Source organism: Poecilia reticulata, linkage group LG15, assembly GCF_000633615.1.
Source record: "Poecilia reticulata strain Guanapo linkage group LG15, Guppy_female_1.0+MT, whole genome shotgun sequence".
In the NCBI taxonomy this organism is placed as follows: domain Eukaryota; kingdom Metazoa; phylum Chordata; class Actinopteri; order Cyprinodontiformes; family Poeciliidae; genus Poecilia; species Poecilia reticulata.
Window position 1 is genome coordinate 15,196,535 of NC_024345.1, and position 26,911 is coordinate 15,223,445.

Below are 26,911 nucleotides of genomic sequence, written 5' to 3' on the forward strand. Positions count from 1 at the left end.
CCACATTCCTCTCAGTTACGAAGCTTGGCAGCATGGATATTTCACAAACATCCAAAGTGGGAAATTGTAATGTTCGGGAATAGTTTGAAAGTCAGAAAAAATGTTATAAATTTAGTTTCTTAAAGTGATATACACAAGTTTTTACAACAATGCTATTCCTGAATTTCAAGAAATCTAATATAGTGGCACCACTGAACAACTAGTTTTGAACATGAAACAGGTTTAACTTTTTTTGTTGTTGTTATTTTACATTTAAAAATAAAAAAACATAATGTGCACTGAATTTCACATAACTGTGATGAGGCAACATAAATGAAGAGTCACAGGGTGTCTTTTTTTCCCCAAAACTTTATTTGATGACAATATACAAGACCATCTTGAGCACGAAGACACCCGCTGGTCGTCTGGGCTCACTGCAGGGAGAAAGCAGCAGCATTAGCGTCACAGCAAATTGAACTGCTAAGAATGAGAGCATGGTTTCTACTTTCACTATTTTGAGGTTACAGTAACAAACAGCTAAAACAAATAAAGTATATTATTAAACAATACCATTCTTCACAGGTTTTAGACCTTAAATTTCAGAGTAAATGTTTCACACACAAGCAATCTTTAGATTCAAATGCCCCAGCCCCACAAACACACGCCACAAAACTTTCTACCAACATGCGGCCCTTAATCTTAGGTTCTGTTAACGTCACAGTCTAATAAAAGCACTTGTGTTGAATTTTAAGTGAAAACAGGGGAAAGCCCAGTAGCTGATCCCATCACATCCGAAAAAGTCTAAAACACAGAAGAGGAAGAATCACTGAAGGAAAGCTACTGGGAAAAGTAGTGACATGCAAGGCACAGCTCATGGCTACCAGTTCAGGATGTGCAACACAATGGCACACCATGCTTTTCTGCTTTGATACCTGCAAAACTGAAAACTTCATTTCTGCAAAAGAAATCCACGGGAAGCAAAGTGAAGAACAAAAATGTGGAACAAAAATAAAATTGACATGTTAAAAAGTTCAAACATGGAGCAGAAATGTTTCTGAATGGACCTGCATCACATCCAAGAACTACGCCAATGTACACAATATGTTAGAATATGTTTCTTACTGCTACTTAAGCAATCAGCTGGAACAGCACACTACAATGGACAATACTCTAAAGCCAAGCAAGCTTTGTAAATCCAGAGTTTAAGAGTTAAAACACTTGGATCACAGACTGGTGCTACGGGGGTGAGGGGTAGGACTGTACACTACGAAAACTACACCAGGGGCTGCAACTGGTTAGTGCATCTGTAAAAACAAATCAGCTAGTGAGAATCTCCTTTTACCATCATCACTTTTCCAAAAAAAATAAACATCTACCGCATTATTTTTACTGATTAGTACTAGGACAAGGGGGCAGCAGCTCAGTAATAATCTAAGGCTTAGATCATTAAACATTGGATGCAGAAAATACATCCAAATAGGAAAAGTGTTATGGCTTCTCTGTTAGGCCAGGGTACATAGGCAGGAGTTAGCTGCCGTCCAGGATGACCAACAAGATGCAGTTAATCCTCTTATGGACTACATTTACCTTCTACAGTTTCCGAAGACAATGTGACAAAGTTGGAAAGATGAGGAACAAATGAAAATGGGGGAAAAGCAGGAGAAAAACAAGAATAATGACGTTGGAAAAAGAATAGGGTGTACAAGGAAATGTCGTAGAAGATTACAAGTTGTGTTTTTAAAAATGCTCTTCTGGCAAACTTTCACCGGCATAATCATTTTGATTTTATAAAAGTGCTTCACTGTCACTGTACCTTTTTGCCAGCAGCTCCAACACTGGCCTTCTTGATGCCTCGTACTTTCTTCATTCTGTTCTTGCGTTCCTTGCGCTGTTTCCTTGAGGTCTTCTTTTTCTCATACAGACCATGCTATGGGGAAAGAAACAAAACATTACTACTACTGCAGCTCTTTATTATCAGCATGCAGACAGGCAGCTGTCAAAGCGCAGCCAAGCCAATCATGAGAGGTCAATAAAAATCTACTTTAACACGGCAGGTCCTTGGACAAATTGCACCCACAGATTTACCTTTTTATTAATCACCAACTACCGATCTCTCAATTAATGTAAAATGTTAACAAACCTTAAGAGAGTAAAAGTGAGGTGTTGGCTTTCTTAGGAGAATATTTTTGGACAATTATTGTGCGGAATTATTACGCAACTAAATGAAAAATAAAATGTTGCCTCTCCCTTTATTGTTTTGATCTGTTTAAGTGAGAATGATACAAAAAACATGTTACTTGTACTTCTATGTACTCCAGGTAGGTTGCAGTATATCCATCTGACTTTTGGACATTTCAAAGTCGTTTAATCTCTTTCTTTTTTTTCACCCATTTTGGCAAAACAAAGAAGATGCTTAATAACCTTGATATTCGTGGTCGATCTCTTTAGGCCACACCCTCCCTCATTACCCATCACCTGCTCTGCTTAAGTCCATTTAACATTCTAGTTTAATCAACTTGGAGTTGATGCCTAAAAATGATGACAAAGCCAAAGTATTCACTTGCCTAATAATTTTTTACACTGTACTATATAAATTATGGAGAAAACTGTTAAAAATCTCAAATCTCAAAGTCAAAATTTTGTTGTATATGAAAAGTTTTTATCACATTTGATTCCCATTTATTGTGCATCTGTTCCCTGTTTGGACCAGTCGACAGATAAAATGTAAAATTATGATCAAAATAAATGAGTAACTAGTGTGATTTGGGGGTCATATATAATTACTTTAAATCACTGCTTATCAATGTAAGCCAATGAATGAAACGTCTCCCTAGTGACAAAGATTTAATATACGATTGAAAACGAAACGATCAAAAACCTGAAAATGTATGAAATAGGCAAAGGTGAACATGAGAAGCAGCTGTGATATTTCCATAAAAAGGAACATTCAGCACAAACTAAACACTAAAGAATATACAGCTTGGTGACTTTAAAAGTGAAAGAAACTGAATATGTTGTGACCAATATTAACAATAGAAGGACATTGTTTTAACTTTTTTTCTTTATAGACCAACAAATCTTGTTTCAATATTAGAAAACTCTGATCATGAATTTTTAAAATGTCAAAATCATCAAAACAGCAGGACAGAAAAAAATCTGGCTGGTGGCTGTGGATTCATAAAAACTGACGCTAGACAAAGAACGCAGATGTCATTAGCTTTACGGTGACTAAAATATAAAGCATAATCATTTCAGAATCTTGTAAAAAAATATATATATCCATACTGATAAGTACATGATTGTGTGTTGAAGGTTTGGCCATCAACGGGCCCCTCTCTGCTCAGACTGAGCTGCTTTTTGCTTTAAATCACATCTCACTGATTCCACAATGGTCTTACAGATTACAGATCAAACCGGAGTTAAATTTGTGACCACATCCCCAAGATGGATCAGAAGTATAAGAACCAGAATGGCTTTCAGGGATTCAAACCGCTTCAGTGCAGTACTGACTGCAGGATACAATCCTAGGAGAGGCACATAGGACTGTGAAGCAGCAGCGCATCACCAAAACTCTAAAATCCAAGTTGAAGGTCTGCAAAATGTGCTCACAGCAAAGAATACTCCATATAGCCTGATTAGTTACTAAAGTAAAACCATAAGAATGAATGTATCAGAAATTATACACTTAAAGCCAACTTCAAAATTAGTTTCTAAATCAAGATATTTTGGCGTACAAGTGACAATATATTTGTTGTAGACTGTGACATGCTAAGGGTGTGTTTAAAAAAAACAAAAAAAAACTACTCCTTCAAGGATATACAGCATAAAGGAGACACACCAGAAAGTCATTTTATTGCTACCTACAAACAACTTTCTATGAAACTGCATGCATGCACAGAATTACGTTATTATTCTGCTGAATAATAAACAGGGGGGCATCAATAACCTATATATTAAAAGTAGTTTTATTTTTCAGTTTCCTCAATTGTACAGAAAAAAAAAAAAAGTTCCACACTCACCCTGGCAAGTCTGTGTTTGGGTTCATTCTTCTTGGCATAGTCTAAAGAGTCGTAGACCATAGCAAAGCCTGTTGTCTTGCCACCGCCGAACTGAGTCCTGAAGCCAAAGACAAATACAACATCGGGGGTGGTCTTGTACATCTTGGCAAGCTTCTCCCTGATTTCAGTCTTTGGGACCGTGGCCTTGCCAGGATGGAGGACATCAACAACCTATAAAGACGTTAAAGCACTTTGTAAACATCTTTTGTTTGGCAGACGAACTACAAAGATGGTGGCTGGACATGTGAAAACTTACCATCTGCTTCCTCTGAAGCAGTCTGTTCGTCATAAACTTGCGGGTCCTGACTGTTACTGTGTCGTTCTGTAAATGAGGAAAAAGATTAACTACACAAGCTGCAGGTGTTAGCTGAAAGGTTTACTGATGAGGGACAGCTCACGTATTTTGATGCAAGTTTCTGAGGAAAGTGTTCTTAATAAATCAAGTACCTGTAGTGGTACTATGTTATATGCATGTGAAAACCTACCTCACCTGTCAGGTAAACACACTGCAATTTCAAACAAGCCAACTGAAACTGTTCATATCTATGGGATATATTGCTAACCATGCAACTCCTCCAGGAATTGGTTGAAACGTCATAAAGAGACATTTATATCTGATCATCTCCGTTTCTAAGCTAGGATTAAAAGGTGAAGATCTGAAGACGTTTTCACCTAAATTTGCTTAATTTCTGTGTTTCTAGTACCCAATTGTGGCAGCTGTGTGAATTTTACTGTCTACTCACATGGGCCGCGTTATTAGCATATTTAGGGAGTGCATGCTAATGTTAGCGACATTAGGCTAACATATGTGTTTTACCAGTTAAAAACGGCATAAATCACGAAAACGTTAGTTGACTATTTCTAATCATGAATGCCAACAAAGAAAAGTAAATTATTGAAACTCATTTAAAGCAGGGAAGACGGTCGTGTGTATCTGTCGGACAGGTATCAGGCTAAATTGTGAAATGTACTGTATAAGTTAGTAAAAATTTCTTATTGTTGATTAATATTGCCAGGATCAAAAAAAGGAAAAACAGCGTATCAGTTAATATGTGGTACGAGTGTGTTGGTGTACGGATGGCCTCGATATTGAACGGATTTTAGTTGTATTTTTTCCCCGACACTCACCATTTTGACGCCGGCCTCGCTCAGGGACGTAAAAGAGGAAGAAGGACCAGCGGCAGCCCGGATTATTGCCTGCACAAAATGACAAGGGCGTGTAGTGGTAGTGCCTGATGTAAAACACGCATTATAAAGATATGTACTGTACATACCTAGCCTAAATATTCGTTAAGCATTTTCGTACTACGTTGAATTTGTCCGTGATTCCTCCATGACCTTACTTAGTGGGCAAACAAGTTAAATGGGAAGATAAATTGTATATTTTTATAATACCCAGTATTCTAAAATTTCAAGTAAGGTTAAAACAAAGATCTGAACTTAAATCATTGTTTCATTTTAAACGTTTTTTTAAAGACTTTAAGGAACACTTTTAATAAAGCAATCAACTAATAAACAAAAAACAGCAAGCAGTGATCATTTAGATTTAAAAGAAGTTTATTAGATTATCTTGGGTAAAATAGATTATTCTCATTGTTTGAATCCACTTCAGCTTGATTAAAACATTGAGTATAAACCTTTAGTTTCATTTAATAAACCTTCCTATGTCAGTTATTAAAGCCAGCAAATATATTTAACTAAGGTGCAAATCAAAAATTCAATTCACAATATAATGAATAATAAATGAATGTCAAAATCAGAGGGAAGAAATGAGACAGGAGGGTGGTCATACCAAAGTCAAAGGAATGTAGTAACTAAGGAAATCCGCTCTGAAATGTGCGGATGGCCTGTCAGATGACAGCTAAAATTTGTTCTGTATCATAGAACTGTCCATTACAGTTACACAAACAGAGCCAAACTGAAGAAATTACATTGTAAGATTAGCAGCAGATAGCATAACTCTGGGTAGTCTTCAGTTTCAGAATTGATAGGTGCACAACAGCATTTATCAGCTTACCCCTATTAAGCTCTACATTTTTCAACCTGATGGTAATAAACTGTATTCATGATAGATCATCATGGTCAGTGTTGCACAATCTGCCACCTTTGCAATTAAGTTGAATAAAATAAAAAAAAGAGACAAGGATACAAAATCTGTTACAGAATTTTATTGATCTTGCAGCAACAGTGTCCACTGGCATTGGAGTTTCATTTGAAATAAAAGTTATTTTAAATCCAAACAGAAGGTTACAGTAAGTTTATGTCCAATCTCTTTCGAAGCATATTGTTTAACTCTCTCATCAAATCAAATGGATTGGAAATAAATCTGCCACCTGGATTACGATACCTTAATATAAAGACTTGTTGGCCATAAGGTGCGATGCAAACGTAATTTTAAGCAACCCGTGGATGAAATTTTCACCAGACTTTGCCAAATGTAATTACAAAGCTAAATGAAATGTAAAATAATATTTAACAAACATCAGTCAGTGGCTCCTGTCAAACGGAGAAAGAAAACTGAATGAAAAGCATGATTACTTGTTTGCCAAGTAGCAGAGAAAACTTTGGAGTAAAACAAATCAACTAAACATTGGATTAAAATGAGTGAGTGGCACTTTTACCATGTTGTCACGTAAAACGTCAGCCTCACATGCGCGATCACGCTTCCAAATCTTACACCAATCCGAGTAAGAAAATCATCAAGAAAATAAAATACCTTTTGCTCACTGACCAAGCAAAATATAACCTGTTTTAACGCTACTGTGAAAAAATAAACATCTGTCAGAAAATACAAATAGATGGCAAGGAAACTAGTCACTGCATTCCATGTTAAATAAGGCATGGGCAGGCAAGATGCACGGAAATAAGAACATTAATGTCAGATCAGTTTGTGAAGAGCATCTATCAAGCCCAATGCACACACGGTTATCCGTTTCCTTGACATGAAATCTAAAAGGCTTGGACAGAGCGAACGCCCCGGCAAAAAGCCTTGATACTAAAATTGTATTCAAATATAATAATAAATGTTTAAAAAACATTTAAATTTATTCAAGTTTTAAAATGGATTCTGTTGTATCCCATGCAAAAATGTATACAGGGATATTAACCACTCCGACGTCTGGATATTTAAAAACACCGGTCATGTTCGTCCATACACCGCCTCCTCCTTAGGCTTATTAGCTGTTACAACAAATATGAGGAAAAAGGTGGGGTTTATCTTTGCCGACTTAAGTTACTTGATATTATTGTACTTTGCTGAAATTAATTTCAAGAAATATTTTAAGCTGCTTACGTCTGTGCTTCATTTGATATTCAATTATCCAATGATTTATATCCGTTTAATTTTGCCCTAAATTTATTTTTAAGCATTTATTTCCTGGGGCCTTACAAATGAAATATTGCAGCAAAATGTTGGGAAATTTGGGACCAAATGCTTGGAATGGTGTTATGTCCTTTCCTAATAGAAAAACAAGAATAATACAGCATTTCTTCAGGTACCATTACTGGAATCAAAGTGGTCCAAGTGGTTATGGATCCTGGAGTTATTGAAGTAGTTAAAAAAAACTACAACAAACAAACAGAAAACCAGAGGTCTTTAAAAACAAAGACGGAAGAATATCAAAGCTTTTTAATTCCAAAGTAAAAAAAAAAAAAAAGTACTACTTCTTGCTCAAATTAATTTGGAATAAAGTTTATATTTCCAGTTTGGACTCAGAAAGCTGTAAAATGAACACTAAAACTGACTAATTTTTGGGGTGCAAAATATTCAGGTCCCTTTTAATGAAAATGTTTGAAATTTGTACTGCGATCCATTGTTACTCAGATAACCCACGTTTTCGGACTTGGCCGCTCTGTATGTGCATGTAAGGTATACCGAATCGCCCTGGGGTTTACAAACATTACATCCAGCAGTGAGACAAAGAGCTAACAAAGATGGCTGCCATGAGGGCTCACAACATTGGTTTCTATAAGCCAAGCCACTGGCACACACAGTGCCAGGTCATTTCCTTATGCTGGTGTGGCTCCAGGCGGTTAGATGTCCATTTCAAACTGGGCGTCGTCACCTTAAAGACAATGGAAAACCAGAGCAATTTATTTAAAAAAAAACAAAAAAAAAACAAAAAGAACTACAGGAACACATTTAATAAACTTGCATAAACAAAAAAAAAACAGCAAGCAGTGATCATTTAGAGATTTCCAACTGAAATATTTCTACTTCTTGACATCAGCAAATACTTTAGCTGGTACAAGACTTGGTTTTAAAGACTATTGTTTTGGTTTTTCCACAGCTAAACAGCCAACGTGTGACCCCTGCTGGACGTCACATGAAGCATTTCTGGAACGCGTCGTTCATCAACCTCAGCCTTTTGTTGATGTACATGGATCCTTTGACACTCTGTGACACTCAGAAATAAAATCCCTCTTCATCTTCTGCTTCCTAGCAGAGGCCCTGGTGTTCTGGGTCAAACTGACAGGTATGAGAACTGGTAACTTTTGTGGTCCAAAAGGTCCAATTTGTTCTTTCTGGCAATAACATGTCCTCCCATGAGGTTTTGGGAGACTAACTCTAAAATATATTTACAGAATCTACAGAAGCCTCTCGCTCCTGTTAATATAGAAGTAGGATGTTTTAACTCTCAATAAATAAAAAAAAATACATGGCACGAGCAAACTTTTTCCAGAGAGAACAAAGATAGAAGCCGAGACATCTGGAACAATGTTCTTTGGACAGATCAGTTGAAATTTTATCTGTCTGGCCACCATAACAGAAGACATGTTTGGCAGGAACAAAATGCAACTTTTAAGGAAACAAAAGCTCTTAACAACTAACTTTAATAGATTGTATAGTTATAACTTATAAATCTCTTCATAAATTATCCAAGAAGTATGTTTGGTTTTATAAAGTCACCCATTTTAAATATCTTTGTGACAATTACATATACAATTTAAAGGTTCGCCCATAGCTTTGACAGAACAATGCCTCACCGTTCTTGCATGACAAAAGCAGCTATGCTGCTCAGCTGGTTTCTATATTGACATAATCTGTTACATGAGATTTGGCCTGAATGGTTGTAACTGTATTTTGGATCCTTCTTAATAATCTCCACCTCATACTGGGTGTTACCAATTGTTTTTTTTAAGTATTTTCGATTCTTGCCAGTTCATTTTCCTACAGTCATGTGTCCAAAGGTGTGAACGTCACTTAAAAAGCTGCAGGTTTCTGACCTTGGTCAGTCCACGTAAACACTGCTCTGGCTCTCCTTTTCTACCTAGATCCCATCACTTTCATGAATAAATAGCACGCACTGAAAACAAGCACAGTCTTTTTCTGTAACTCTGACCTGTAGCGGGTTTGCCATCACGGTTGTTGATGTGGTTGTTGGCTTCGTTCTTCTGGTTCTCACTCAGGACATGTTGGCTGGTCACTCCAGGGATGACAGGCAGATGTGCAGGAGGAGTCTGAGCGATGGGAGAATTGCGCCTGTCCAGCAGAAACTTGCGGTCGTAAATGATCCGGGTTCCTTCAACGAGACAAAAGGAGATTATTTTACTGATCTTACAAAGTATATTTACATTTTAACTAGTCTGCAATATGCTTGGAGATTATTCGTGTGGTACTTTGAAACAACAACGCATAAAGTAATTTGCTTCCTTGTATAAAATAACATGTGCTACCTGCATAATAGTTGTGAGCATGCAAGTCACAACTTGCCCTCCACTAACCACTTCCTAAATGAGGTGGCAAGAAATGGTGGCCTTTCTACACCATTCTCTTTCACAAGAGAAGATTTTTCAGATGCACCCTTGAAAATGAAGAGGGAAGAGCTGAAATTACAAATATACCAATGTAAATATTTTAATAGTTTCCTCATTTTGATGGCGGTAACCTCTGCATCATGTGGTAAGAAGTGTTCCAATACATTGTGCTTGGTGTAAGTGTTTAATTGTATAAGCATGAACAAGAAACAAGTTATTTTTAAATATTAATAGACACACACTCCAGACATTGTGAAGTACAACCATTTCACTATAGCTGTGTTTAGTTTTAAAAAAAGTAAAAAGGGGTGGAAAAAACATTACATTGTTTAGTTTGATGTAGGCTGTAGAGATAATAGTACACAATAACTCTACTTAGCTTTATGTATGTAGTGCGTATTTTTAAAATTTACATATATAAAGATCTCACCCCCCGCCCCCTCTTTGTAACCCTCAGAAGTAGGTGAAGTCATACCAAAAACCAGTTATGCAGCAATACGGTATGTGGCAATATCTTCACTTAGTTCATAGCCCAAATTTTGCAATCAGCCTTGTAATAAGTCATCCAACTGGCTCTGCTCCATCAATGTGATCCGCCTATATTCCAGTAATTTAACAGATTTTTCGGAATTGTTAGTTTTACTATTTTCTTCACTTTGATCAATGAAATCATCAATAAATATCAACAATTAGAAAATATGATCAATGTGTGTAGCTTAGTGATGCAAATCACACATCTTTAAGTGACTGGTGTCCTAAAGTAGCGCGTTGAATGTTTTTCCAAGAGCAGTATATGTGTTTGTGAGGCTATATGACACCCAGTCACAGTGATAGAGTCACATCAAAAAGAAGCAATAATTATCGTTTTTATCGTCACATTTATCGTTATCACAATAGTACCACAAAAATATCGTGATGAAACGTTCAGTCTATATTGCCAACACAACTAGTTTAGACCTGTGCAAGTCCAGCGTCTGGTAACACAACCATGAGAATCTCTGCGATGTTAAAAAGCCAATCAGGAAGCAGCTAGAGGCCAGAGGGGTGGGTCTAAATCTTTGTTTTTGTTTTGATCAGGATGACAACGCAGGCTAGGCCACGCAGATAGAAAATATGACCTGTTAAGTAAGACGAAAACAGACACATATTTGATTAAACTACAGAGCAAAGCAGGTCTTCTCACCTCCAGGAGTGGTGGAAAATAAAGTGCCTCCAGGGGTGGTACAGTAGTCATGAGGTAGCTGCGTTGTGTCGTTGATCAACACCGTCCTGGTCGGGATGGCCCTGCTCTCGCTAAGCTGACGACTGGTCGACATTTTTCGGCGCCTGCTCGGTGACAAATCCAGCAGCTACAGAAAACTGTGGTGCTTATCTCCCGACGGACGGTGGAAACCCGGGCCGTTCCCCACTTTTTTACAGCTTCCCGAAAGCTTTCTCGGCTCTCCGGTCGTCCTGCCAGCCGTCAGCACCGTCCCCTCCCTCAGCAAGGCAGGAAGCACGACGAGCTGAGGGGGGATATGACGTTGTGAGCGCTACGTCACCATCTGTTTATGAAAATCTGAAACGATTGTCTGGGTATGATTAAAGAAACATTTGTGTTCATGACATTTGTCAACAACAAACAGATCACACTGATGTATCGTACCAAAGAAAACATTAAATAGAAGCTTTTCTTTGTTTCAGTACTTCAGTTCAAAAAGTTAAAAAAAGCATTTTTTTTTTCAGAGTTGTAAATTACAAAAGGGTTTTTTAAATTATATTTTAATGCAATTTATGGCTTACAAAAAGAGATGGGCAGTGACTAAGTACATTTGCTTAGTTGCATTTACTCAACCATCTTTTTGGAGAAAAGACTGCTCTTGCTACGATACCTTTTTACTTTTACTTGAGTAATATCATATTGAAGTATCAATCCTCCTATTTGTATGCAAGTACTCCCTCTGCAAGTAGCTTCACTGAATTAAGAACAAACACGTTTCTCTTAAATTGCACGAGACACAAACAAATCTATAGTTTATCTTAAAGTAAAACTTCTTGTGTGGTCACAAGCCTTTTTTATTTTAATGTTTTTTTCTATCTGCTGAGGCTTACAATTTAACTTACTTACTCTTATTTGAATCCAAGTTTTGCTGCTTATACATATTGATCAATTGTAGCTTAATATTAGTATATTAAAGACAGACTGATAATAGAATTTCTCCAAGAAGGAAAGAATATCCAAAATGTTTGACCTAAGTAATACAACTTGAAGGCAAAGGCACCAAAAATCAGAGTAATACATCTAATTTTGTAATCTGTGCAGTTGAATTTATTGAAGTTTCTAGCTTGGCAGATACTGGAAACCACAAGTTGTACATGTATCACAGTTTAAGAACCCTGGATCTAGTGACTGATATTAATTTTCACTAGATCTAGGGTTCGTCCTACCAGGCATATTCCCAGCTTTCCTGGGAATGTGTTTCCCAGGAAACATATTGAAAATGTTTCCTGGGAATATGTGTCATATATAGCAGAAACTTTTTCTGCTATAGATGACACATATTCCCAGTTGTATTACTGGCCTATGAGCACAAATATGAGTCAGCTTTCTATGAAATCTGAAGGTGTTCATTACACTAACATGACACGTGCAAAATTAAATCTTACAAGGCCCTGCTTCTATTTTTAGAAATATTTTTCTAAAAGTAGAAAAATAAAGAAACATCATAATCAAACATACAAGTTGGGTAGAGAAAAAATATCTGAAAATATTTTAATAAGGCCACAAGGCCTATAAAATGGTAGTTATATAAAAAAGAAACAATATTTATTAGTTTTTCTTTTGTAAAATTTTACTCCATAATATATAATGCTGAATTACATAATTTACTAAAAGTAAATTATGTAATTCATAATTCAATTTAATTAAAATGTCATAGGAACTGAGCCATTTTGACTTTAATAGATGCGTTTATAAATAGAATTGTAACATGTTTGTGCATAGGTTGGGTCTGTGAAGTAGTGTTTCTTGTATATTACAAACCCATATTTGCTGTAAATTCTAAAATATTTGTGAGAAGAATAAACTTATTTGCTATACATAATGGGATGTGACTGTACAGATGGGATGAGATTAAATACATATAAGGTTCTCCAAAATGATCTTCAAACAAATGTGCCTATTTATTTATACTTCTTCTTACTAATATTATCATTTGTATAAATATCATTATAATTTTTTGCTGCGTTGCGTTTATGTTGTCAAAATTACGTCAACATATTCGAAGCAAAACTTTCATAATCGTCGTCATCAAACATTTCCTACAGCTCCTGAAGGCACCATAAACGAAAACTGCGGACGCATGCGCAATGGCCTCCGTTGCTACCAACCGGGGGCTACCGTGTTCTTCCGCTGCCATCCTCCATCCTTAAGCAGTCAGCTCCAGAAACCCGCACCTCAACATGAGCTTCACTGTCGAAGAGAGGGGAAACGCGAACTCCCTCAGCTACCGCTTGTTCTTCAGTAAGTAAACAATGAGTAAAAATAGCAGAGTTTTAACTTTTTGTTTGCCACTTTGAGGACTCTATGTTGACACCACAGGCCAGCCGCAATCTCCCACGTGTCAGTAATTGATTTATTCTTGTAGGATTTAGTTTAGGGGAAACTACGGAAATATAGGGATTCTATTTTTTTTTATTTCCTGCAGGGCGACTTTTGAGTCATTCAGCTTTCACTTTTCAGATCTATTTGTTTTTGTTGTTGTTTTTTTTATTTTATTTAGAAAGTTATTACAATTCAGTGTTTATACATATTTCTCAGACATTGTAATGCAAAAAAGTAAATACAAAAATAAAAAATACCGCAAATTGAACTTCTGTTTGTTTCTGGAAAACCTCCCAAGGCGTTTTAACACGTCACATAGAAACCTAAAGGGGCGGGGCAACGTTCTCTGTATATAATAAGGGCATTGATAAATGCTGCATTGAGACAAGCAGCTTTTTGTATTTTCTGGTAGACGAATGGTTAAATGCCAATTTTGTGCCCAAACTTAAATCATTTCTGGTATAAGATATGTTTAAAAAAAAAGCCATAAATGTAATAAATGTTGACTCCAGTTATTGCAGTGATAAAATGGAGCCTAATATTAGCAAAGTGTAACACATTGACAGTAAGCAGTTAGTTCTTTTTATGTAACCCACACAATAACCTGAGGTGCTGAAGTGAAAGTAAAAGTTTGGGACATTATGTGTAATTTCCTTATTGTGTGCAACACCTTGCCTGCTGACATAAAATGTTTCAGATTCGTTTGTTTACTTACCTGCTGTGTTAATTAGTGTTCAATCTTGACTACTTCACAGAAAATGCAGAAGGAAAGTACATCTCCCCATTCCATGACATACCAATATATGCTGACGAAAGCCAGGTAAGGAAGCATTTTCAGCCTTTGGACAAATAAATGTGTGTATTTACACTTTTATGCACAATTTAAGGCCAGACAGCGGTTCCGTTATAGCAATATTTCTGCAGTAAATGCATTTCTGTGGCTCATCTGTCCCAGCACACAACTGCTTTGGATAATACCCTGCACAATGTCAAGGTCATAGTCTGTTTAGAAAGCTGCACCCTTTACTCTTTGCTTTCTCTAGGCAATGTCAACATATCTCATGGCTGCAGTTGAACAATTGTAATATTACAAAACAGTTAATTCAGCTTATATTTTTAATGCATAAGGTGTAATTGATGAAAGTGAATGTTTTCTTTCCTCTCTTAGAACATCTTCCACATGGTTGTTGAAGTACCCAGATGGACAAATGCAAAGATGGAGGTAAGAGACTGTCTTTTTTTTTTAATGCATTAGTTTATCAAACTATAACAGGTGTAGATTCTTCTGCATCACAGAAACACAGACCAAAACACCAAAGTTTACATAAAGAAAACGTTTATTGTTATAAAAAAAAATAAAGTTATCATCGCGGGGTTAAAGTGCACAAGAAACACCTTCTGTAAGAATTTAGTGAGCTCTTATCAACACCTTATCAGGTTTTCATGAAGATGTTAAAGTTCTTGTGCCACTCTTAACACAAATTTGCGGAAAGTAAATGCACTTATTTGCGTGCTGCACAGATATGAGCTACTGATATCTTATCGATTTTCTTCTGCTTCGTTCTCGTGCAAAGATTTTCTGATGTTTGAAAGCAATTTATTTATACAGCACCAAGTCGCAAGGAACGTTATCTCTAAGCTCCTAACTAGACAACCTGGTCCACCTCCTAAATCGCTGCCTGATTCATGCCCAATTACATAAAGTCTGATTTTGTTATCTACTAATGATGATGAGACATCTACCTGGCAACAATCCATTTTATTAAAGAGTCATGTGGAGACAGCAGAAAAGACGCGTCTCATTTTACAAAAATAAACTTTCAGTAGAACAAGGCTCAGCGCTCTGACGTCTGTTGCAATGTGATAAGAATTGAGAGTGCAGTAAGGCAACCTCACTGCGACTGAGGAAAAAAATCACTGCAATATTATTCTTGAACCTCAGCATCTCAGGCAGTAAGAGAACGTGCATCCTCTGTGGCCTTTAAAGGCAGCAGGAATTCATCAAATGGTCAAATGAATTGATCAATCCACACAATGTGAATGCGTGACACTTCACAATATAATATACATCCAAATATTGAATCTAAGCAGTCCTATGCTTTTCAAATCGCACACACTGATAGCGTGATGACAGTGGTGAATCAGTTTATTGTAGAGGACAGGAATAAGAGCTGGATTCTGACTATTTAATGTGATAAAGTAAACAAAATAAAGTTAGTGGCAGCAGTGGCTCCAGAGTCATCAGATTCATCTGATGGCTGAAGCTGAGCCTGAAATTCTGGCTGTAATTATTACTAACTGCTGCAACATCATGCCGAGCTACTTTTATTTTTAGCAACATTAATGACATATTTTTCAACAAGACAATTACAACTCTAATTTTAAACTGTCTGATTTTCTGTTTTCCAGATTGCTACAAAAGACATCCTGAATCCAATAAAGCAGGACGTGAAGAAGGGGAAGTTGCGCTTCGTGGCTAATGTTTTTCCTCACAAAGGCTACATATGGAACTACGGAGCAATCCCTCAGGTCGGTGTGCTCTGCCCATATTTTGTTGTGTGCATTAGATATTATCACCGTGTAACAGTAAATATTAAGTGGTAATAAGTTCCTCTACGGTGTTTCAGACATGGGAGGATCCTGCCCATAAGGATGGAGACACTGACTGCTGCGGCGACAACGATCCCATCGATGTCTGTGAAATTGGAAGCAGGGTACATGTTTCACTTTAATGTTTTTTTTTTTTTTTTATGATTATTATTGTTTGTACATATTCCTGGGACATTGTATAAATGATTGACAACCTGAAAACTTCCTCATGAAGGTGTGCACCCGAGGAGAGGTCATCAAGGTGAAGGTGCTCGGTATCTTGGCCATGATTGATGAGGGAGAAACTGATTGGAAAGTGATTGCAATCAACGTAGAGGACCCCGAAGCCAAGGACTTCAGCAGTAAGTTTTCTCCTCTTTTTTTTTTTTTTTTAAACTGCAACTGCTCTCCTGAATCAGCTAAATCGTGATTGCTGCACCGTCCCTGTTGACATTCAGACATCAGCGACGTCCAGCGCCTGAAACCTGGTTATCTGGAGGCCACAGTGGACTGGTTCAGGAGGTACAAAGTGCCAGATGGGAAACCAGAGAACCGCTTTGCTTTCAACGAGGAGTTCAAGAACAAGGTTGCTCATGCCAACACGCCTCATTTATCTTTGTTTCAGCTGTTAACAAGGTGTTCTGACTAAATAGAAGTTGTTAATCAGGTTTTATCATTTTCCTTCTGGGTATCTTCATGTTCTGCTGGGGGCGGGGGGGAGGTTTTTAGCAACATTCAGGAGTTCCTACATAGCCTGAAAAAGTTTGAATCTTAAAAACATTTTTCTGTTTTAGATAAGGATGGGAAAAGAAATTAAGAACACAGAAGCGTATTTGTATTTACAGACTGTATCACATAACTCACTGCCTATAAGTAGCATCTATTGGTCCATCTATCGTACCAATCAATCGTTTAGTAGTGAAGGTTTCACATTTAACTTCTAACCACTGTAATATTGTAATATGAAGGTAGCTTGAGGATTGACTGGATGTTTAGCTTCCCACAATGACGATTTCTCTTTTCTGTTTCAGGATTTTGCCATTGAAGTGATCAAGAGCACTCACAACTTCTGGAAAGCCCTCATTGGCCAGCAGACTAAAGCTGGTGAACTAAACTGGTAAACACTGCAGTTTAGTTACTGTATTGATTTCAGTTTAAACAGCTGAATGTGGTAGATTCACATTCATTGAAATGTCAACTCTGTGTTCTAACACTGTCTCACGAACAGCAAAAACACATGCATCTCATCTGGTGACAGTCCGTTCTGCTGCTCGGCAGACGAGGCCAAAGCCGCTGTTGGTGAGGTAAGATTTCTCTCTCCTCTTATAAAATCGCAGCACAGCAGATGTTTCGACACAGGGGCTCGTAATTTATCATTTCACTCCGATTTCAGACGTGTCCCTGTGGAAAAGGGGAGCCTATCCCATCATCAGGTAGAGATTTATAAATATCCCTGCCTCTAATGGAAAGGTTTAAATTCCTGTTGAATATTATTGATATGTTTCCTGTGTTTTTTTTCTCTTTTTTTTTCATTTGCAGTTGATAAATGGTTCTACTATGAGAGGAAGTGATCCTGGAGCTGAATAGTTTCACGAACAAAAATGATCATCTGTGACAGTTTTACTAAAAGGTGAATTTAAATTTGACTCCAGTGGGAATGCTGGGAAGTTGGGTGTAGGACCTCTGTCTTCCTGCAGATGGCGTGCTAGTGATTAGACACTGACTCAAAGGTTTCATCATGTCGTGACCAACAACTTTTTTCCTAATTTAAGCAAAGATCTCTGTGGAGATGTGCTGTCGGATAATGTACTGGCAATGTGCCTCATAAAAATGTGTAATGCTGTATGATGCTGACCTGCTTTAATAAAGCTTCTCTGCTTAAATTACTGAGTGTGTCGAAATTATCAGTCTTGTGGAATTAATAGTTTCTCTGGTTACGTAGTGAGATAAATAATATTTTCATTAATATGCTAATTTGAGATGCATCTGTATTCCAAACATATTTTAATTAGTAAATAGCGCTTTTAGTTTGATAGTTCAAAAATACCGAGTAATATGTTTTTTTACGAGATGTATTTGAATGCATCATGACGTCATCACCGGTGACCATAAAATGCTGTATAGAAGCGCACTTTCTTGCCCAAATCTAACGGACGACGGGGTTTCACAACTTTGCTAGACCAAGGTAAGGCTGAATAATAATGGAAGAAGTTTAGCTTCCACATTTCCTGTTGAGATTTTTCTTTTTAATTATTTCTCCTGACAGAAAATATAGTTTTATTTCGGCCATTTGGCATCACTGCCCACGGTTAGACTGTTTATTTACAGACAGCTGATATGCTACAAACCGACAGACAGTAGTTATTGAGAAATTAACTAAACCCGTAGTAGTGTCTTATAGTGATTCTTTGTTATACACGTCTTTCTGCTCTGGTGTTTTTAATAAAAAAAAGCCATGGCACTAATTTTTAAAGGCAGCAACTATTTTAGGCTCTAGGCAGGAATTATTTTTCGCTGTTAATCTACGGAGGATGGACATAAATATCGTGTTTAAAGTGCAGGTTTTGTTGCTCACTGGTGTCCCAGCTTCAATAATCAACAGCTGGGTAATTTCTGGAAGCCTCCACACACCGAAAGTCTCTATTCAACAAGAACATTGAGTTACCAGAGTGACAGGTGCTGCTGTGTCCATGAGGCAGAGGCAGGGGACACTGTCCAGATCAAATGTCTTTCTCCAAACGTATCATAAAAATAGTCAGAGGAAGATCAGTGCAGCAGAGAGAGAGAGAGAAAGAGAGACGGCTCTTAGAACAAGCCCTTGGCTACTTTTCTTTCACGTTTTAAAACTTTGAAAGTGATTACTCAGAGCTTATGCATACCAGTGGGGTAATCCAGGGGCAGAAATAACAATTACCAGTAAGTCTCAGTGCTGGGTTCCATAATACAACAAGGTCTCTTAAATTGCAATATATTAAAATGAAATTCTGGTCTTGAATTCTGAAGCAAGTTGAAGTCCACAGAAATAACTTTGTTACTTTTGTGAAAGTATAATGGTGTGTCTTATCTTACTTTTGTGAAAGTATAATGGTGTGTCTTATCTTGTATTCCATGACAGTTATCTTTATTTTAGATTGTGAACAGAGATGTCTTTTATATTTGACTGGATCTACAAGAGCTTCAGCAGTGTCCTGCAGTTATTAGGTATAGTATAATACAGAAATACTGTCTCTGTTTCTTTTCAACTACTTGATTCTGATTTATTTAAGTGTGGTTACATGCATGCATCCAAGAAATACTGGGTTCTTCACATTTAGTTGCTTTTTTTGAGCAATTTCTTTTAAAAATCGTAAATAAAGTGAAACATTTTGGAGACTAAAGCTTAAAGTAGCCCTATAGACAAGAGCATACAGCTTCTACTCTGATACTCTCATACGTTTATATCTTGCTTTTTTTAGTTGTTGTTTTCTCTGATTTGCACTTTTATGACCGACTACATGATATTTGGCATTATGGACTCACTATACTTTTTCTTTCATATCATCGTAATGTTCTTATTTTTATACCTCAGTTTTCTGATCTACATCACTAATAACTATTTAAATAAATTACTTATCACTAATAATGACTAATAACTAAATTACTAATAAGAATTAATCTCGTGTAATTCAGTGAAAGTGCACCAAAGTTTGATGTGGTTCACCTGAGATATTATGTAAGCAATCCTTTGCCACCGCAGTATTGGACAAAGTGACTGCAATGAGGAAAATGATCTGATACATTATGTAGCTCTAGCTCTCATTTTGCTTTTAGTTTGAGTTTAAAGCTAACAGTAACAACAGCTATGTCACTGAAAAGCATCCACTGCTATTTAATAGAAGACATATTTAGTGGCAGCTGCAGCCCAAGACAGTGTGTGTGTGTGTGTGTGTGTGTGTGTGTGTGTGTGTGTGTGTGTGTGTGTGTGTGTGTGTCTCTGAACGCCTGAATCCATTTCCTTCCTGCTTTCCTGAATCTTCAGCCAAATTTGAATGAAATAAAGATTTAGTTTGTTAACAATAATCAAAGTTTTTTTGTTTTTTTTTCCTATCATCATTTCACTCTGACAAAAACAAAACAGTTCAACAAGTCAAGAAATCCAATATCAAGGGATTCATGGCAATGTTGAGTTTGCGTGTAAACATTTTGTTGTTGTTTATTTTCAGTTAGAAAAAGTGTGTTTATAGTTTTTTACTTCAGCATTTTTGACAATTTTATGCAAATACATCATACAGAAATGTTATTATGCTACAAAAAAATAACTTTATAACAGCTCCTCCTGATCCTCTGGCAACTCACCAGTCTAAGTAATGTTTGGAGCAAGAGCTGGGCATTAAAAAAAAATCTGTTTCACATGTTCTTTTTCTTGTTAGGGTTGTACAAGAAGAGCGGGAAGCTGGTTTTCCTCGGACTGGACAATGCTGGAAAAACGACCCTTCTGCAGATGCTCAGAGATGACAGGCTGGGACAGCACATGCCAACACTCTACCCAAGTATGAACAGCGAAACTGACGTTACGCAGTCCGTCTTGTGTTTTATGGTTTCATCCCTCTTCAAATCGCTGTGCCTCCTCTCTGTTCTCAGCGTCTGAGGAGCTGACCATAGCTGGAATGACGTTCACCACATTCGACCTCGGCGGTCACACGCAAGGTGAGAGCGTACAGAATATGGTGCAGAGAAAGTGAAGATTTTGTTTCAAAGAAAGATGAAGTGATGCATTCGCAGGACGCCACATTAATCCTGAAATGCCCTCACAGCTCGAAGGATCTGGAAGAATTACTTCCCAGCAATAAACGGGATCGTGTTCATGGTGGATTGTGCCGATCATGAACGCCTAGCAGAGGCTAAAGCAGAGCTGGATGTGAGTTCATCACAAAGACGTGACCTGTTTTAATCAACTCTTCTGGCTATTTCTGCGAGTGCTGATGTGTTCATCTGACGCTTGTTGCGGAATAGGCACTGCTAACGGATGAAACCATCGCTAACATCCCGGTTCTCGTCCTGGGGAATAAGATCGACCGTCCAGAAGCCATCAGCGAGGATGCACTCAGAGGAGTGTTTGGTCTGCATGGACATACAACTGGAAAGGTGAAGGACACCGAATACGTCTTATTACCTGTCCAATGCACGGTGAAACTGGACTGTATGAGCCAAGAATTCAACGCTTTTCCGATTGAAATGTGTTCTCTCTCTCTATTTTCAGGGTAAAGTATCACTGAAGGAGCTGAATTTGAGGCCGATGGAGGTGTTCATGTGTAGCGTCCTGAAGAGACAAGGTTACGGAGACGGTTTTCGCTGGCTCTCTCAGTATATTGATTGATTACACTTCCTTTGAAAAACAATAATTGGACTTCTGTTGATGCCTGCACACACAAAAGCATATTTTGCAGAAAACTACTTGCAGTACACATGTTTTATTAAATATGCCATCTCTGGTAGTTTGACCTCAAGCCAGAGAAACATGTAAACATTTATTTTGCTGTTATACTTTTTCCACAAATAGAAATCTATGTGTCATGCAGCACATTGCAATTGCTGATATTCTCTATTCAGATTGAACATTTCATGCTGCGCTGCTACATTTTTTCTTTTTTTAAAGCGTGTAGGAAAATGTGTGCCAGAAACATGTCGATGCTGTGACCCAGTGTCAGAGCTGGGCTTATATTTGGCTGCTGGTGTTGACTTACTGTAAAGGGCAGTTTAAGTTGATACATGGTTAAAGAACCTCCCACTTGGGTTAAATTGTGCAGTTAGTCCGTTGTAACTATGAAAATCGATCAGCCATTTCATGTCGGCTGATCGATCTACTGACTGTTTTACAAAGAGTTTATGATGGCAGAATACTAAATTAATGCCATCTTGAGTTCATTAACTGACTTTTTAGTCATAAAAATAAAGCTTTATTTAGATAAGCTTTACTCAGTATACAACCGCAGTACAAATGCTTCAGCATCGCTAAGTAATGTAAGAAACTCGTAGCATGAAAGATGCCGCACTGCAATATATGTTATGATGAGTTACACCTGCAAAAGAACACTTGAGTACTTTGTGACTAGTTGCTGCTAACAACATGCAGTGATTTTATGAGAGTACTTGCACTTGAATACTTAAAATTATGCGCATTTATTTCAGAGAGTAACACTGCAAAAGATGCATATATTTTTTTGTGTAAAGTATTTTATTTATATTTGGAATAAATAGTTGGACATCGTAGTATAAGTGTCGCACTGAGACATGAAGTGAAGTCTGTTACACAAATGTGATTCTAGTGTGGAATGTAGCACAATAAATACTTTTGACAATTATTATGTTCTCAGTTATTGAACAACTGCCATTTGTTTTGTTTTTTTAAACAACATATTTTTTTTTTTTTGCCCAGCTGAGAAATTTTTCTGGGTGATAAAATCAAAGCATTTTTTTCTCAATCTTGATTGAGTTTTAATCATAATTGACTATGTCGAAACAATGTTACTTAGACAAGATCGATTAGTTTTTTTTTTGGTTATGAATAAAACATTGATTCTAATATCCTAGTACTCATGTTGGAGTTACCTAAACATGCAGTCTAATCTAGAGCACCAGTTCACCTGAATGCACCATGTTGCCAAAGCGCAGCCGTAAAACGCTGTGTAAAAGCGCAATTGTCAAACTAGTGGGGAAATTATATTTCAAAAAGTTTGAATTAATGTTTTTGTCTAAAAATTTAGCGTGTAAAAACAGTTTTAGATTTTGCACTAATATAGAAAATGTCATAGTATATGGAAACACAATGAAATAAATACGTAGGAGAAAATTATTATCAGTGCACCGGCGATTATAAGGATGCAGCTCCTTTAAACTACCGGTCTTCTTCTTCTTGTTTCCTATTGGCTGGATAATTTAAGAGTCTCACCAATCGTGTTGGACATTGAGAAACAAACAGGAAGTTAGATAATTATTGAAGTTATTTGCGACGAAGCAGTAGTTTAAATTTTAATGGACTGTCATATTTTACTCTGTAGCTTACCTTGTTATCTCATCATTGGACTGTAGAAGTTTTAAGTGCATTGCTTTTGAGTGATTTCTCGTGTTATTTACTATAGTAAAGTTGATCCACGCTGCAGGAATATGGAGCTGAAAGATGTGGAAAAGTGCTGCTGTGTGATTAAAGTTGCTGGGACACCAGGGAGGAAATCCGTCAGCTGCAGTGGAGTAATCGTCCACCCTCGGTCTGGTACTGTCTTATGCACCGGCCTCCCGTTTTGCCGGTTTGTTTCCGACAGAGAGCGCCTCTCAGACGCCGAGGTCCTGTTTCCCCGCAGCTTCAGCGACAAACTAAAAATCCGCGTCTGCTTGTCAGGTTCCAGAAGGAGCAAGCCATCCCGTCAGCGGGAGGTTTCAGGCGAGCTGCTGATGCTGGTGAACTGCGTGGAGTTCAAACAGACCTTCCTGGGAGTTTTCCAGGAGACAGACCAGTGGCGTTTCCATGGTGACGATGAGGATGCTGAGCTGATCAGAGATGCCCAGTCCCTCAGCTGGTTTGCAGTCCTCAGGGCGGGTGTGGTGGTGAACAACAACACAGACACAGAAAGTACCCCCTGGCAGAGCAGCTCGTCTCTGCAGAAAGGCTGCCCGGTTGTTGCATGCGGCTCTCCGTTTGGCTCCCTCTGCTTAGACCTTTTCATCAGCACCCTCAGCCGAGGGATTGTCAGCAACCTGGCTGGAGAAGACAATGCTGTCATCCTCACAGACGCTCGCTGCCTACCCGGCACAGAGGGCGGAGGCTTGTTTGTGGTGGAGGCCACAGACAGTGTCCGTCTCATCGGTGTGATTGTGTCTCCATTTGGCTGGAAGTCAAATGAGTGGATAGGCCTCACTTTGGTCTGCTCTGTTGACGTGATCTTCAGGAGTGTCGTCCGTTCCACAGGGGTCCGAGATCCGCTTCGTGGGGTTTGGGGGCAAAAAGAAGAGGCAGATCTCTGCATGTCCAGAACAGCTCAGGGGCCAGAAGCTGTTGGACACCCCACTGTGAGCTTTGTGGACAGTGGACAGGCCTGGGGCTCAGGAGTTGCTGTCAGCGCACGGCTGGTGGTAACTTGCCGGCATGTAGTAGGTGGGAAGTCTTCGGTCACCCTGAAGTTTCATCAAGATGGCAGGTGATTCATTGTTTACACTTCAATGTCTGGTAACTGTTGCAAAACAGTTCAGCAAGTGTAAATACTTTTGCGCGACACTGCATGATACAGAAACACCAGAATCGGGATGGTGTGAAACAATAAAACAAATACAGAAAGTATTGGCAAAAGAGATAGAATACAATAAAGTGACAGGAAGAAACAAAAGATTTAGATCTACAAATAAATTACTGTCACAAAGTCAAAGTGGAAAATCAGTAAAAAACATAAAAAAAAAAGACTTTAATGGATTATGTGTCTTCAATAAATTGTTTTATTGTCTAGTAACACCAAAGAGAATATAATCCAATGAACTGTAGTGATCTATTAAAATAAAACATAATTTGTGAGCTTGATATTTATTTATTTTTTAAATGTTTTGTGATTTCCTTTTTCAGAGTCCAAGATGTTGTGGGCAATGTTTTGTTCTCCACTAAATCATCTTCACCATATGATTTGGCTTTAATTGAGCTTAGAGACCCCGTTCCAGAAGCCGTGATCCCCAGAATGTCAAAAAGTTTTCACCTAGGTATGATTTCAACTTTGAAATTAAAAGAGAGAAGCGCTAATTTACCTTAACGAGAGTGCTGTGAGATTCAACTCAGCTCAGTTATATATATGTATTTTTTTTTTATGGTTTCAGGTGAAGCTGTGGTTGTAGTGGGATACGGCGGGCTGGGCCGAGTCTGCGGTCCATCCCTGACATCTGGTGTACTCTCCAAGGCCATCAGCTTGAATGGCCAGCCTGTCATGCTCCAGACCACATGCGCAGTACAGGCGGGAGCCAGCGGGGGCGCTGTGGTGCGGAAACAGTCGGGAGAGCTGCTTGGTGAGAAGCCCTGTACCTTAAAAAACAAAAACAAAAAAAAACTCTTCTCGAACAGCAGGGGGCGTGCGACTACTACGAGAGAAAACCTGTCTGTGGCGCACGTGCAGACAAAAGAACCCAGCTGTGCCGCTCTCATCAGATCGCCGCTGTGGCTGCGGCTGCAGGTTTAAGGACGGCTTGTCTTATCTGCTCTGTCGCAGGGATCGTGTCGAGCAATGCGCGAGACCTGGCTGCGAGCGTAACATATCCGCACCTCAACTTCATCATCCCAGCGCCTGTTTTCCAGAGACCGCTGCAGGAGTTTCAAAAGACAAGAAATGTCGACGTGTTCAGTGTGCTGAACGCTACAGAGAGGGACGTGAGACGGGTGTGGAGGCTGCAAGGTGCACAAAGCAAACTGTGACCTGCGATTCATAAACCTTTGAGAGGTTATGTGTTCCCCTTAAATTCTTTTAAACAGACTTAATAGACATGTAAAGGCATTATTTTCACTAAATCGTCACAGAATCATTAGAATATTAGAAAGATGATGTTAATATATTGTAATTCCCATGTATTCTTTTATTCAATTTGACTACAATAAACCTTGTATTTTAACTGAGTTTACGGTTGCACGCACTTTCTAAATGATCCCTATTATAACAGCTGTATTACACAGTTTCGCACATCTGTATCAAAGGATGCCACATTTATTGACATCCCTGACAAAGATGTGTGAAAAACCCTAATTTAAATGTTTCTTTTACTGCAGTCGCCTAATCTCATAAGAGAACATCTAGAAATGAACCTTTAATCTGATTTAATCATCAAAGGAAAATAAATCGTGACATAATTTTAATTACACATACCTTTGAACCAGGCAGCTGTAAAATAGGTGCCAATATGTTAGAAGAAGCTGCATTTGATCCCCTCTTATTCTACAGTTACAGCATCAAGGGTCCTATTTCTGGAAGCATTTGTGAGGATTTAAATCTGCTTCTGGTGCATGAGGTTTATTTTTTATCTTTTTTTTTTACAAGCAGGAGGAAGATTCAGCATAACAAGCTGGCAGGTTGCAGAAAATGATTGGTCCCTCTGGGTAGCTCGAGACGGCTGCTGTGTGTATATATCAGGTATTCAGACATCTGTTGGCAGGAACATTCACTCACATCGGAGGTTTCGCCCGATGGGACGTTACCGGTGCTGATTTCCATTATCACAGAAATATGAAACTGTGAGATGACATTTCCAAAGATTGGTTACTGTCAGTTTTCACAATGCAACGGCGGCAGACGTTCCTGGCGTGAACTCTCGAAGACAAGGAGCGTAGCATACCGAAGGGGTTTCTGTTTCACTGTTCCCAGAGTAAATCGTTAACAGAGGAGAGGCTTAAGCAGTGTCCTTAGGAAACGCATTTTTCTGTAGGTATTGTACTTTTAAGAGCTGCTCACATGCAGACCGAGGTCTATATCCAATTTCTACCAGTTTCTCTTACAAGCCACGTTTCACACAACGAGGGAAGGCATAAGGAACGTAAGCCGGCAACCACATTGTGTCAACACAATCCGCTTCACAGCGAACAGGTCACACAAAGAGGAGATTTAGAGATTTGCGCTGGTGATTTTTCAAATTGAGCTTCAAGAGGGGGCACTACGTGACATATTGTGGGAGATATTCTCGATTTTCATGTCACTAGAATAATCTTATCTGAGCAACGTTGCTGAAAAAAAATGTGCTCCTCTGAAATATTCCTGAACTGAACCAGAATAATACCACTTGTAAAAGCAGCAGAATTTGGTACATTTAGTAGTTTAAGGCAAACAAATGGGTAAAAAAAAAAAAATCTAATTTCACTTTCAATTGTAATATGTAACCTGAGGCTCACTTTGTTTAGGCTTCTTGCTATGGCTACCAGATGTTTTATGAGTTGTGCTATTACAAACTAGGC

At 38.2% G+C, this 26,911-nt stretch overlaps 5 protein-coding genes across 9 annotated transcripts; 3 read left to right on the forward strand and 2 right to left on the reverse strand.

The window, feature by feature from the left end:
* Positions 1–340: 340 nt before the first annotated feature.
* Positions 341–5,279, reverse strand: rps24 (ribosomal protein S24). 4 transcript variants are annotated; one of them, XM_008429486.2, is made up of 7 exons: positions 5,166–5,279; positions 4,294–4,359; positions 3,999–4,208; positions 1,793–1,906; positions 1,567–1,569; positions 912–934; positions 341–413 (listed from the first exon to the last, which is right to left on the reverse strand). In XM_008429486.2, the coding sequence occupies exons 1-6, from the start codon at positions 5,166–5,168 to the stop codon at positions 929–931; spliced, it is 402 nt and encodes a 133-aa protein (XP_008427708.1). In that variant the 5' UTR covers positions 5,169–5,279; the 3' UTR covers positions 341–413; positions 912–928. The 4 variants fall into 4 exon arrangements, with proteins under 4 accessions (XP_008427708.1, XP_008427709.1, XP_008427710.1 ...); XM_008429487.2 differs by lacking the exon at positions 1,567–1,569; XM_008429488.2 differs by lacking the exons at positions 912–934; positions 1,567–1,569.
* Positions 5,280–6,190: 911 nt separating this feature from the next.
* Positions 6,191–11,296, reverse strand: eif4ebp2 (eukaryotic translation initiation factor 4E binding protein 2). Its single transcript, XM_008429489.2, has 3 exons — positions 10,978–11,296; positions 9,380–9,559; positions 6,191–8,101 (listed from the first exon to the last, which is right to left on the reverse strand). Exons 1-3 carry the CDS (start codon positions 11,108–11,110, stop codon positions 8,070–8,072), a joined length of 345 nt encoding a protein of 114 aa, XP_008427711.1. The 5' UTR covers positions 11,111–11,296; the 3' UTR covers positions 6,191–8,069.
* A 1,846-nt stretch (positions 11,297–13,142) lies between these two features.
* On the forward strand, positions 13,143–17,853 carry ppa1b (inorganic pyrophosphatase 1b). The gene is made up of 11 exons (XM_008429490.2): positions 13,143–13,296; positions 14,133–14,197; positions 14,546–14,599; positions 15,787–15,906; positions 16,005–16,091; positions 16,202–16,328; positions 16,425–16,552; positions 16,998–17,083; positions 17,195–17,270; positions 17,360–17,399; positions 17,506–17,853. The coding sequence occupies exons 1-11, from the start codon at positions 13,236–13,238 to the stop codon at positions 17,535–17,537; spliced, it is 876 nt and encodes a 291-aa protein (XP_008427712.1). The 5' UTR covers positions 13,143–13,235; the 3' UTR covers positions 17,538–17,853.
* A 210-nt stretch (positions 17,854–18,063) lies between these two features.
* On the forward strand, positions 18,064–22,307 carry sar1ab (secretion associated, Ras related GTPase 1Ab). Of its 2 annotated transcripts, none has more exons than XM_008429492.1 (7): positions 18,064–18,151; positions 19,097–19,167; positions 20,376–20,495; positions 20,587–20,652; positions 20,760–20,863; positions 20,959–21,090; positions 21,206–22,307. In XM_008429492.1, exons 2-7 carry the CDS (start codon positions 19,110–19,112, stop codon positions 21,320–21,322), a joined length of 597 nt encoding a protein of 198 aa, XP_008427714.1. In that variant the 5' UTR covers positions 18,064–18,151; positions 19,097–19,109; the 3' UTR covers positions 21,323–22,307. The 2 variants fall into 2 exon arrangements, with proteins under 2 accessions (XP_008427714.1, XP_008427713.1); XM_008429491.1 differs by having other exon boundaries at positions 18,066–18,151; positions 19,082–19,167.
* Positions 22,308–22,432: 125 nt separating this feature from the next.
* On the forward strand, positions 22,433–26,806 carry tysnd1 (trypsin like peroxisomal matrix peptidase 1). The gene is made up of 4 exons (XM_008429493.2): positions 22,433–24,137; positions 24,554–24,684; positions 24,799–24,984; positions 25,185–26,806. The coding sequence occupies exons 1-4, from the start codon at positions 23,110–23,112 to the stop codon at positions 25,385–25,387; spliced, it is 1,548 nt and encodes a 515-aa protein (XP_008427715.1). The 5' UTR covers positions 22,433–23,109; the 3' UTR covers positions 25,388–26,806.
* Positions 26,807–26,911: the final 105 nt, after the last annotated feature.

What these genes read in the sequence shown, in the direction of transcription:
- rps24 (XM_017308780.1), bottom strand. An exon ending in TGCTTCAGAGGAAGCAGATG is followed by an intron (nt 4,209 to 4,293) that starts GTAAGTTTTCAC and finishes ACGTCTTTATAG; the next exon opens with GTTGTTGATGTCCTCCATCC. An exon ending in CCAAACACAGACTTGCCAGG is followed by an intron (nt 1,907 to 3,998) that starts GTGAGTGTGGAA and finishes CTTTCCCCATAG; the next exon opens with CATGGTCTGTATGAGAAAAA.
- eif4ebp2 (XM_008429489.2), bottom strand. Translation starts at nt 11,110, where the DNA reads ATGTCGACCAGTCGTCAGCTTAGCGAGAGCAGGGCCATCCCGACCAGG. An exon ending in ATTTTCCACCACTCCTGGAG is followed by an intron (nt 9,560 to 10,977) that starts GTGAGAAGACCT and finishes GTCTCGTTGAAG; the next exon opens with GAACCCGGATCATTTACGAC. An exon ending in TGATGGCAAACCCGCTACAG is followed by an intron (nt 8,102 to 9,379) that starts GTCAGAGTTACA and finishes ATTGTCTTTAAG; the next exon opens with GTGACGACGCCCAGTTTGAA.
- ppa1b (XM_008429490.2), top strand. Translation starts at nt 13,236, where the DNA reads ATGAGCTTCACTGTCGAAGAGAGGGGAAACGCGAACTCCCTCAGCTAC. An exon ending in TATATGCTGACGAAAGCCAG is followed by an intron (nt 14,198 to 14,545) that starts GTAAGGAAGCAT and finishes TTCCTCTCTTAG; the next exon opens with AACATCTTCCACATGGTTGT. An exon ending in CGAAGCCAAGGACTTCAGCA is followed by an intron (nt 16,329 to 16,424) that starts GTAAGTTTTCTC and finishes GTTGACATTCAG; the next exon opens with ACATCAGCGACGTCCAGCGC.
- sar1ab (XM_008429492.1), top strand. Translation starts at nt 19,110, where the DNA reads ATGTCTTTTATATTTGACTGGATCTACAAGAGCTTCAGCAGTGTCCTG. An exon ending in CATGCCAACACTCTACCCAA is followed by an intron (nt 20,496 to 20,586) that starts GTATGAACAGCG and finishes CTCTGTTCTCAG; the next exon opens with CGTCTGAGGAGCTGACCATA. An exon ending in CCTCGGCGGTCACACGCAAG is followed by an intron (nt 20,653 to 20,759) that starts GTGAGAGCGTAC and finishes ATGCCCTCACAG; the next exon opens with CTCGAAGGATCTGGAAGAAT.
- tysnd1 (XM_008429493.2), top strand. Translation starts at nt 23,110, where the DNA reads ATGGAGCTGAAAGATGTGGAAAAGTGCTGCTGTGTGATTAAAGTTGCT. An exon ending in AAGTTTCATCAAGATGGCAG is followed by an intron (nt 24,138 to 24,553) that starts GTGATTCATTGT and finishes TTCCTTTTTCAG; the next exon opens with AGTCCAAGATGTTGTGGGCA. An exon ending in ACAGTCGGGAGAGCTGCTTG is followed by an intron (nt 24,985 to 25,184) that starts GTGAGAAGCCCT and finishes GCTCTGTCGCAG; the next exon opens with GGATCGTGTCGAGCAATGCG.